The sequence below is a fragment of the Belonocnema kinseyi genome, chromosome 10 (assembly GCF_010883055.1).
Source record: "Belonocnema kinseyi isolate 2016_QV_RU_SX_M_011 chromosome 10, B_treatae_v1, whole genome shotgun sequence".
In the NCBI taxonomy this organism is placed as follows: Eukaryota; Metazoa; Arthropoda; class Insecta; order Hymenoptera; family Cynipidae; genus Belonocnema; species Belonocnema kinseyi.
Genome location: NC_046666.1, coordinates 56,414,354 through 56,426,871, shown reverse-complemented (window position 1 = coordinate 56,426,871; position 12,518 = coordinate 56,414,354). Strand labels below are relative to the sequence as shown.

Here is a 12,518-nt window from a genome sequence, read left to right as displayed (position 1 = left end):
AAGTTTGACACCACCAACAAATGCGCACGAGTCCCTGAAAACTTTCCTTAAAATACAAATGTCAATTCTTCATAAAATCGGCATTTTGAGCATTGTATTCTCGTGTTTTTTTTAATTAAAATAATTTATGTTAGTTTAGTGGAATATGTAGCAACATTGGTAAAATCATTTTTATTTTAGACATTTTTTTTTCATTAAAAATATTTATTATTCATTTACTAGAATGTTCATCAACATTGGTTAATTAAATTTTTAATTTTATAAGCAAATTGCATTCGCTTATTACAATAAATTACAATAAATTATTATTTGTTTTCAGAAGCCGCTAATTTGTTTAAACAAGAAATTTTACAATAAATTTCTAGATTTTTCTGACAAATATAAATAAAGTTTTTAGACATATAGAATCTGCTTATTTCATTAAAAACAAAACAGAACCGGCAACTGTTAAAATCAAAATATTTAACAAAAAATGATGAAATTTCTTTTTTTCTGATTTGGAATGACATAGGGAGGGGGGGGGGGGATTTGCCCTCTAGCATGAAAAAAATTTTCATGCATTTTTGGACCACTCTATTGTAAAATGTAATCGGGGGGGGGGGATATTCCATTTGTATACCTATTCAGAAACATAATTACGTTCGTTATTTTCTCATTAAGATTTGTTATCTCAAATATTATGACGACCAAGCTAAATCAACTAAACTAGATTATTCAAATATGAAAAACCAATTACTTCTCTAATTGAGATGTAATAATAATAACAGATGATATGATACATCTTTTTGCAATTTCTGTACTATAAACCCTTTTTGGAAAAATTCCTTTGCAATATATCTTTAAAACTAATATATTTTAAATTAATATCACTGCGGTCGAAATGTATACCTGCAAAAATTCGACTTTTTATTTTCAATGATAAAACTCCTTAATTTGTTCGTCTTTTGGAAAAACAAATTTGTTTTTTTCAAATTTGTCAACATTAACCCGTATCCCTGGAGTTTTTACAAAAGCACGGACTTTTAATAGGAAATCTAGGGTTTCCAAAAAACGAGGGAAATAAGTACTTGTTATTAACTGTTTGAAAATAAAATTTTATTCATCTCTTAAGGAATATTCTAGAAATAATTTCGATCCAATTATTTTTAATTGCAAACTCCCAATCCCCTTGCATTAGGTCTTTAAACTTCTCCAACCAAAAATATTTATATTCGATAAGTGACAAGTTTTACAGTATTCTATGACTGATTCTAAATTATATAATATATTATTATTTGTTTATAGAATTATTCTTTCGTTTTGAAATCTTGAAATTTTTTTTTTTTTTTTGATAAATGATACAGTGTATGAGTTTCAAGAATAATATTTCTAGCTTATAATATTTGGTAATTATTTAAACACTTTACATTATTTTAAATAATTTTTTTGTGGTAGTCGTAAAAAAATATATATTTTTTAAATGAATGATACAGTCAACGATTTTCAAGGGAAATATTTACTGAAGAATATTTGGCAATTATCTCAACAATTTTCATTACTTTAAACAATTTTTCCCCATGTGCATTTTTAGAAGTTACATTTTTATTATATCAATAAAGTAGTTAATAAGAGCTAAGGACGATATTTTGTGCGAAGGGACCATTTCAATTATTCAAAACAATTTAATTGTTTTAAACAAAGTTTTTCAGCTATACATTTCGAAAAGGCACTATTTTATGGAAATAATGCTACATTTAGTGAGTGGTAAGAATGTTATTTATTGATATGAACAGTTTTGAAATTATTTAAGCAATTAATGTTATGTAACTTATTATTTGATATTTTATTGTTTCAAAACTTATACCCTAATTGTTCAAACATTCATAATTTTTTAAACTGGAATTTTTTATCTTTCCTACGAAAATAAGTAACTGATATTAATTGTATAAGTAATTTTAAATTGTCTTTCACAAATAGTATCACACTAAACATTCATAACTTGCAAAATTAATTTCATAAAATAGTAACTTTGTACGATTTACAAAATAATTGCCAAGTATTCTTTCTAAAAAATATCACTTTTAACATTCGTGAATTGTATCACTAACTCTATAAAAGTCCTTTTTATGCCTGGCTGGAGGAAAAAATGACGAGACATAATATTTAAATAAATTTTAATTAAAAAAAAAAAGAAAATCAGTTTGATAAATATTTGGAAAATATTGTCATATTGAACATGAATAATTAGTTTAAAAAGATGAAACGAATACCCTCCTTATCATAAATTTGACATTAAGTTGATATTTTGCATTTTTGCGGAATTTCTCGGGCATACTTTTAAACTTAAATTTTTAATTAAACTTCAATTTGGAGAAAGGTAATAACCTTCGGTAACAAAAAATCGAGTGTTCAATTTTGCACTACCCAAATGGATATATCCCATATTTTTGTGATACGGCCTTTTTACTTTAAAATTTAAGCATAACGTTAAAAAAGAACATATTTAACATTTTTATCAGTTACTTGATGTATGAAGCATACCAGAGTATTCAGGTATCTTGAGGTGACCTATTTAAATTTTATTTAAATATACATTTGACAATTTCGAATTCAATTTGCTTTTAAATAATTGTAACAAAATCGGCAACAAGAATCCATCATCCTAAATGCCTTATACTCACCAAATTGTTTTGGAAACAAGACTTTGTAACAAAATAGTTTTTTTCCTAATTTAATTAATTGGATTCTATTTGCTGATGCTTATAGCTAATCTACCGTGATATTTAAGAAAACAGTATCTACAAAAACAGCAAACCGAGATAATCGAAGAAAACTGTAATGCACAGAACCAAATATTTAATAAGATAAATTTGAAAAAATAGGAATAAAAAAAAACAAATTTCAGTAGGATTACAAATAAGAACACAGGAAAATGTAAATTCTTACTGATAAAATACATTCTTTATTTTCGAAGCTGGAATTTCTACAAAAATTCCTTATTTTTTCGGAGGACACGGTTTAAAGTTTTCAAAAGTGGAAACTTTTCTCCACACTCACCATCAAAATCATCTTGATCTATAGTCCAAGCCACGGCTCCACCAAGATTCATTTTATTAGCATATTCAGCCTTCTTCTGAATGGATCTAAAAGTAGATGCAAAATTTAAACATTGTATTTTGTATTTAAATACAAACGTAAAAAAAAAGTATATAATGACTCACTCAACATCATCGTAGGCAATAACTGTATTCCCGAAGTAGACATACGGCACTTGTTGTTGTTTGTCGTGGTGGTGCTTCCATCCTTGGTATTTCACCAAGGAACAAATATAGTCATATCCAAAAACACCAAGATATTCATCTTCACGAGAAAATGGTGGGCCTTTTGTAATTTGTTTTGGGTTGGCTAAATTATAAGATACTCCATAAAAGGCAGTTCCTAGTATTAATTTGCTTGGTGGAGCACCTTCCGAAATCCAATATTTAACAACGTAATCCTGAAAAGACAATTGAGTTACAAATTTAAACTTGGACGATTAAAAAGGAGCTTTCAAAATTAGCTGATTTTAAATTTAACTGAGAGAATTCACTAAAACGAACTATTTTAAACTTTGTTTTTAATTTGGAAATCGATGAATTGCGAAGTCTTGTGTAATAAAGCATTCAGCATTTGAAAATTGTTTGTATTATTTATAATTAAAAGATCCCGGGGAGTAAAAGCTTTAGTGCAAAAACCATAATTTTTGAGCAAACACAAAGGACTGTCTAATTATAATCCATTTAATTCGTTTTCCAACACAAAAAAGTAGTTCCAAGCTATTATTTAGGTATATCTATCCATGAAAGGAAATTCTTTAAAGAAGCAACCACCTCCGAGAAAAGGACCTTGTCAAAGGCACGGCGTGTTACAAAAAACGCCGATCTTGACTCAGAAAGGTTTGCATAACATTTTTATTTTTTAATTTGAACAAAAACATTGAAGCTAATAATTTGCCTTATCGAATCGTGGAAGAAACGCTTACAAAGAAGCAACAATCTGGAAAAAATCTTCGTCAATGAAGGGCGCATCATAAAAAACGCCGGATCGAAGAAACGAACAAGACGTAGATAAAAACAATCAGTTTAAAACAAGAAAATGCAATTCCAAATTTCGACAGTTATGCCCTTGCGGCCTTATGGACAGGACTCTTTCATTACACAATTTTTTTTACTGTGAAAATTTGAATGTTTGTAATAATCGTTAAAAAATTCAAAAAGTTTCAAATATAAACATCAATGTTGGGAAACTTATTTTTTTTTGAGTAACTAGTTATAGTTATGTTCCTTAGCGGAAAAGGGTAACTAGTTATACTAATTAATACATAAAGTAACTTGGAGTTACCTGCAAATTTACTATTTAACTACCTTCATTTTATAGTTAAAAAATAAAAATAAGTAAGATGATGATTCATAAAAACTTAATTAAAAAGAAATAGGTATTAGTTAAAGTAAGACTTTTTAGTCCATTTTTTGAACAAAATATTGGTATTTTTACCTAAAATAAGTGAAATTTTTGTTACAGGTAAGAGTTCTTTTTATAGTCAGATTTTCAGCGAGATATGAAGTTTTAACTAAAACCATGAATCTTTAACCAACAAAAATCATTAACAATCTAGCTAAACTTTCAAAGAAGTGGTTACATTTTCTGAAAGAAGAAAAATATTAAAAAATAGCTGAAGCCTCTTCCTAATTTCATTACGTAAATCGATGAATCTTCCAACCAAAATAAAAATTTTTGAAAACCAAAAAAGTTTTACTTTTAACCAAAATATTATTTATTTTTAACCAACTAATTGAAATCTCTACAAAAATAGTTGAGTTTAAACAAAAAAGACGAATTTTTAACAAAATAGCTAAATCCTCAATCAAATAAAGTTAATTTTCTATGGAAATATTTTAATTTTAAACTAAATTTAATTAGATATGTTTATCAGAAGGGATACGTTTTTAAACGGGAAAACCGAATTTTGACCAAGTAATAAAAAATTGTCCACTAAGTTGTTCAAGTTCCGAGCCCAGAAGACGTATTTTCTACAAAAAAGTTATATTCTGCAATGGAAAATATGGATTATTACACAAATATTGCTATTCAATCAAATTATATATTAAAATTTTTTTCAAAATACATGCGTTTTCAAAGAAAATAGATAAATTCTTAATGAAAAATATATTATTTGATATTATTTTACGAAGGAGATCTTATTTTTAAATCAAACGCAGTTAAATTTAATTAAAAAGTATGATTTTTTCAAGAAAACAGCTGAATTCTTAACTGAAAATATTAATTTCTTACTCCGAACTGACCCACTTAAAAACAAAAGGTTGAATTAAGGTAATTAAAATGAAAGTTCCAATTGAGTGCGATAATCGTAACTAAGTTACGTTACAAGTTGCTTTTTGAAAAATTAACTAAGTTACTGTAAAAGTTACAAAACATAACGTAACATTTCAATAACATAGTTCCTTGTAACAAGTTAACCCAACTCTGCAAAATAAAAGCATTAAGAAGTAGAGTTAAAATTGAACTACTCCATGCTGAAGCAATAAATTTGTTCGATTTGGTTTCAGAACGAATAATTACATTTTTTTATTATATGTCTAATAATTGATCTCCTAATTATCAAGTTTTTGAATTTGTTTACCAATGAAGGTACTTACAATATTTTTCTTACGTTCCTCTCCGTTTTCTTTTGGTGAAGGACGTATTGGAGAAGGAGGGCCAACTTTATTCTCCGCTTCAGAGATTTCATGAAAATCGACTGTCCTTAAATTTATGAAGTCCACATATGTGGATATTCCTTTAATATCATATAATAATTTAGCAACTGCTTCATTAGGATCAACTGTTGCTGATAAAATTAGACCTTTTTTATCGAATTTTTCTTTGAGGGCCTTTAAGAATAAAACTAAATTTTCCTTATCAGAAGGGCGTGCGCCCTTTTGAGGTGAATCTGTGATTCTGAGGTCTATGCCATTGAATCCGTATTTTCTTACAAAGTTTTCAATATTGCGAACCAGCGTTTTTCTTAAACCTGGATCAGCCATGAATCTATAATGTGAAATTAAGAAAAAAGTTATTTAATATATGACGTTTCATAAAAAAGAGCCGACTCCAGTATGGAGATATGGTCCTTGCCCACATTACACGAAGTTTTTTGATTTGAAAATTTAAATCCCGTCCCCCTCTGCCCTTTGTTCGATTCCGTCAATTTTTACGCTGAATGGTCAGGAACCATAAAGCGCTAACCCTTATTCGAGAAACTTTTCAGGTGAACGGTAAAATTTTTCACCGAGTACGTCTTGGGTTAGCCTTTAAACAAAAAACTTTGTTATTGTTTAAAAATTAGTACGATTCAATTCTTTCACTTTCTGAAAAAATAACGACACGTAAAATTAAAATATTTAGAATATCAAAATATCCTAATATTAAGTCAAAAACATTTAAATCGAACTAAAAAAGGCTTTTTTAAACAAAAAAGTTGAATTGAAAAACAAGAATTCAATTTTCAGCCAAGAAGGATTTTTTTGTTAATTAAGAAAAAAACGAATTCCCAACTTTTGAATTTTCAAGCGAAAAGGAAAAGCTTTCTACAAAACTTTTAACCAAATAACTGAATCTTTTACTAAAAAGATGAATTTTCAACCAAGAAAATGAACTTTTTTTGAAATTAGACGAATTATTAACGAAGTACATCAATTTTTAACGCCATAGTTAAATTTTCAAATAAAAAGATTAATTTGATAAATTTCATTAACATTTAGCGAAATCGTTGAACTTTCAAACTAAAAGCGATCAGTATTAAATAAAATTGAAGCAGCTGAACTTTCATTTATAACCATTTCCTTTTAATAAAAAAGATATTTTTCCACACAACAGTTGAATTTTCCACCATATGGTTGAATTTTCAATTAATTCGTTCAATTTTTGGTTACAGCCATTAATTTTTTACTAATAGACGAATTTCTAACAAGGTAGTTTGATTTTCAATCAAGGAGATAAATTTTTAACTGACATAATGAATCTCAAACATACCAAAAGAAACGATTTTTGAAGTAAGAAGTTAAAATTTTAACGAAAGAGTTTCTTTTTCAACCTAAAAAAATCAATTTTCAATGATAAAAGTTAGAATTATTATTTCAATCCAAAAAGATTTTAATTTACAATAAGAAAGGAAGTTTCAACAAAATACATAAATTTTTATTCAAATAGTTGAACTTTTAACTAAAAAAAAGTGTTTTGCCAAAAATGGAATGTTTAGATTTTCAGTTAAAAAGAAAGTTGATTTCCGCGAAAATAAACACAAATTTTCCACCAAATGTTTGAAGTTTCAATTCGAGAACTGAATATCTTGCAAAGTCGTTGAACTTGAAAAAATAGTTGTATTTTGTACCAAATTGTTGAATTTCCAATAAAAAAGTTAAAATGGGAAAGCAACATAATAATTTTTTACGTTTTAACGCTAAGCGGATTAAATTTCTACAAGCAGAAATGAATTTTTAAATTAAAAAGACCAAACTTCAATAAAATAGTTGGCCTATTGACAATACCAATTTTTGTTTAGTCAATTAAGAAAAAAATGTAATGAAATTTTTGAATGTTCAACCAGAAAGGATTAATTCACAAAAAAATTTAATGTTAGAATTTATGACCGAAAGGAATGAACTTTCAACCAAAAAATGGTTTGATTTTCTTGTTGTGTTTTCCATTAATTCAGTTCCCCTTTAATTGGAAAGTTATTGGGTAGAACATGTTCAATTTTGCCCCTTTGTAGAGAAAGCTTTGTGGTATGGTAGCTAAAACAAAATTAATCCGTTTGAGCATTTACTAATTCAAAAATGTATAATAAAATGTTTCGAGCAATTGACCCCATACGGGTCTGTTGTGTATGTGTGTCTTTCATCCGGGTGGAAAATCTGAAACTTACTCAATGTTAGTTTTTTCTCTGTCAGGTTCATCGGCCTTATCACCCATGGAGACTAGGGTTTTCAATTGCGGATTTTTTTTCCGTATATCGTTAAACCTTTTATATCCTTCGGATTCTATATCAGCATATGGGTCGAAAATTTCAAGAGAAGCGTTTGAGTTAAGTCCAACGAAACTGTAAAATAAATGACTGCAAAGAGATGCATCGATGCCCCCTATTTCTAATGAATGTTCCAGATTATCTTCTTCCAAGTTTATAGTATAGTAACAACCGATTATTTCTGAAAAAGTGTAATTAAATCTTTAGTACAAAAAATGTAAATTCATGTTCATTCAATAAATTTACAATTTTCTGTCAACTAACCGGAAAGAATAAGAAAATTTCTTCTTTAAATGTAATTAATAAAAACCTGATATATCACTTACTCTCCGAGTCTTTAGCAGGTGTTGGAAGTTTACTACTTAAAGAAAAATGTACGTATATGCCAAGAAAAAGTATTAACTTATACATCTGCAACAAATAAAATCACAATATTAAAAAAAAGGTGAAGACTTTAAATTATGATTGGATTTAGATTAGCGTATTACTTATTATTACTTATTTATTATAACTTATTATTTATACCTTAAAATTCTATCGTTTGGTTGAAAATGAACTTTTTTGTTGAAAATTCAACTGTTTTGTAGAAAATTCTTCCCTTTGGCTTAAAAATTCAAACGTTTTGTTTATAATTCGACTTTTTCCTTTGATAATTCTATTATATTATTAGAAAATTCATTACCTTTGGCAGAAATTTGATCTTTTTTGGTTAAAAGTGCAACTGATTGGTAAAAGATTAATCCGCCTTGTTTAAAGATTTACGTATTTTATTGGGAATTCGTCTTTTTAAAAAAGTTAAATATTTTGGAATTAAAATTAGAATTTCTTTGTCGCCGAGATATCAACTATTATATTTTTCGTAGAGAATTAACTTTAAATGAATCAAAATTTAACCTACTGGGGTTTAAAGGTGAAGTTTTTTTGTGAAAAAATGCATTTTTCCCACAGATTTATAATTTCAGTTGCAAATTACAATTATGTGCTTGAAAATTAAAATATTTTCTTAAAAATAATCTTTTTATGTTAAAAGTTTATCTCTTTTATTAAATGTACTGTTTTTTATAGAACATTAATCCTTTTGGTCTTTTAGATTGAAAATTAAATAGTCTTCTAAAGAAATTAGCCTTCTTGGCTTCCTAATTCCACTATTTGGTTTGAAGCTCAATTGTTTTTTGCTGAAAATTAATCTATTTTATTTGAGAATTCAAACAATTAGTCAAAAATTTATATTTTTATTTTGAAAATTTAACTATTTATTAAAAATTCAATTATTTTTTTGAAAATTTGGCCCTTTTGCTTCAAAGTTCAACTATTTGGTTGCAACCGCCACTGGTTGGTTGATATTTGTTACTTTTTCTAAATCCAACTATTAGGTTAAAAGTTCATCTTTTAAGGTTGAAGATTCGAATATTTGTACACTGAATATACTGCTTTTGAAATCATAAAACCAAATTTGAGCAATTCTTGAATTTTTTAAATTCTTCACGTGGTATAATCTTTTTGAAAAATAAAAAATATCGTTAATAGGGGTCATCTTGGGTAAATTTCTTTGACTTGAGTTCGAATTGGTTATGTCTTGAGTTCGCCTCCAAGATATCAATGTCTGGCTGCGTATCAAAACTGAGTCGAGACATAGGCCTTCGTCTTACTTTTATGGCCACGACAAGTAAAACGGGGTTTACTTGTCTCAAGTCGAGCCTTGTCTTGTCTTAGATGGTCAAACCTTTTTCGGCTCAAAACTGAGATTAAAATTGATGAATGAAAAATTTGTATTCATCAAATGAGTTGTAGTCATAAAAATTAAAATCAAGAGAAAAATTGATGTCTTCAGGACATAGAAACTTATCTCCAAAGCATAAATGAAAGGCTAGCATCATCTCAAAACTGAGACGTGCTTAAGTCGAACTTTTCGACTTTAGCATGTCTTGATTGGGGGCAAATCAAGTCAAATTCAAGACGAAGCATTTTTACTCAGAATTCAACGCAAAATTTCATAAGCTTTACAACAGGATTTTAAGAAAGAGTCTCATCACTTCTTTTTTCAATAAGTAATTCAGCAGTAATGTTTAGTACCGCTTTTTCAGTCTCGCAATTCTACAAGTTCTTAAAATTTTAATTTGTTGAAATTTATGGATGGTCTAATCTTAGTTCAGCTGAGACTAATTGGACGTACCTTAAATGTTTTGATACGTTCTTGAAGATTTTTGAAATAACACAATACTGTGGTACGACGTTCCAGCCTTTATATACCATTGTTTACCTCAGTAAAATCACTTTACATAAGCAGAAATGATTGAGAGATATTTTATATCTCAGACAAATATTGCCGTAGTCTGGCAACAATAATATACTTGAGACGTGAATTCTAGATTTTTCTTGGTTAAACCGTTTACTTTCAAATTTAGGAGAAGCTCGGATTACTTTGGGGATAGATATATTTAATGTTCCGTTTTTAGAAGAATCTATGAGGCTAGTGAAACTCATTTAAAAATTTGGAATGCTGAATGGACCCCTTTTAGTTCCCAGCTTTTCATACTGAAATTTCGTAATGCATAGACGCGGTCTTTAGAGAAATAATGTATGGAATATATACATAATTAAAACTATGAATGTACATTTTATAGCTTCGGACAAAAAGGACCTTTTCTAGTATCACCAAATTTGGGGAAGTGTAGAAAAAATATTTTTTGGTGACCCAAGGTAAAGTCAAAATGGGTAACTAGGTTCACTAAAATTCGGTGAATTTCGCAAAAATATTTTCAATGAGCTCATAGACACTTCGAATAAAATAATCCTTCAGAATGTAAATATTTCCTTAATTTCATCAGAATCATAATTTCGTTTCTTTCTTTTCTCGAAAAGAATTCTTTTTTCTAAATATGGGCTTCACACAAAGTAGATTTGTTATCTCAAATCTTGTGAAGGCCGAAAACTGAATTTGCATTTAGCACACACTCAGTGATTACATCATTATGTAAATATTCGTTATTCGCAGTTATTATTGGAGTTATTATTATTATTATTCCTTTATTTAAAATAAAGTATGTTGACGATTCACTGAAAAATTTTAATAAGTTTGTTACCTTCGTATTACATTTTATTCTGGGGCAATTTTATTAATTTTATCGAATCTGGAGCACTAAAGCCCTGTTCTCAGTTTCATTAAAAATTAATAAACGTACACTATTTAAACAAAATAAAACTCGAATTCGCGAAGCAGATTAGCTTATATATGTATATTTTTAAGAATTACATTAAATTTCAGTAACTTTTGAGGAACAATAGTTTATAACTTCATTAATAGTCAAAGCATATTTATAATCTATTTTTCCGATTAATGAACATTGTACGAAACGACAAAATTTTATAGCGAATACAGCAAGCTTCAAAGATTTTCAACCTGAAATAATTGAGACCTGGATTTAGACAAAAATTAAAATCATGAAGAGCGGCATACTTTCCGAATTTTTAGTATAATATACTGTTAATTCGCTTGTACAGAGTATCCTCTGTCAAAGTTTTATCACGTAGAGTTTATTTAAATTCAACAAATATTTCATTTTGAAAACACAAGCAAAATTATATATAAATTAAAATTTTAATGTATTCTAATCTTGATTTTTCAATTTGATTTATTATTTTGTGTAGGTATTAAAAATTTATTAGTCAGTATCCCTCTTGTATATATCTGACCATAATCACCGATTGAATTCAACGAACGAGGAAAATTGTAGAATAATTTTCATTTTACAAGTCGCCATTTATTTACATTAACTCATTAATTCGCAGAACTGCTTAAAACTAATTTAAAAAAGTAAAGAACTGTTAATGAACTAATTATCAAACTTGGACTATTTTCATGAAAATTGTTTAATACATTTGTTGAATTAAAATTAATTTATCTCCAATATTGAATTTGATTTTAAACACTTTAATTTCCAAAGACTGAAAGTCAAAATTTGTGAAATTTTCAACAAAACAGTTTAATTATTAGTAACAAATTGTTAAATAGGTTAATAATGAAGGTTCATAATAATAACTATTCAAGCAATAGAAACAAATACACAACCCCGAAAAGCGAATTTTTGAAAACAGCAAATTAATTTTTAACCCAATAAACCAGAACTAATTTTCAACCAAATAATTGAACTTTTAACCAAGTACTTAAACTTTCTAGAGAAAAAGACGAATTGTTTAAAAACGATAAAATTTTCAACCAACATTACTTTAAAAAAGCTAAATTTTCAAATATATTAATTTTTAACCTAGCAACATGAATTTAAAATGGAGAAGATATATTTTGTAACGAAAGACAAATTTGCAACAAAATATATTAAATTTTTGAAAAAATTTAATTTTTCAACTAAAAAGATCCGCTTTCAAACAAACATGGGATATGTTTGAATTTTATGTCTAAAAAAGTAGTATTCAATAAAAAAAAATTTCGTCCAGTTGCATGCATTGAAAAAAGACTCAA

General features: G+C 27.5%; 1 protein-coding gene across 1 annotated transcript in view; it reads right to left on the bottom strand.

Moving 5' to 3' along the window:
• The window catches only part of LOC117181131 (chitinase-like protein 4), a 60,943-nt gene that overhangs the window by 38,863 nt on the left and 9,562 nt on the right, over positions 1–12,518 (bottom strand). The window contains exons 2-6 of the mRNA XM_033373699.1: positions 8,368–8,452; positions 7,943–8,222; positions 5,676–6,066; positions 3,201–3,475; positions 2,967–3,122 (exon numbers count right to left, since the gene is read on the bottom strand). Of these exons, the coding sequence (XP_033229590.1) occupies positions 2,967–3,122; positions 3,201–3,475; positions 5,676–6,066; positions 7,943–8,222; positions 8,368–8,452 (1,187 nt within the window). The remainder of the gene's footprint in view (positions 1–2,966; positions 3,123–3,200; positions 3,476–5,675; positions 6,067–7,942; positions 8,223–8,367; positions 8,453–12,518) is intronic.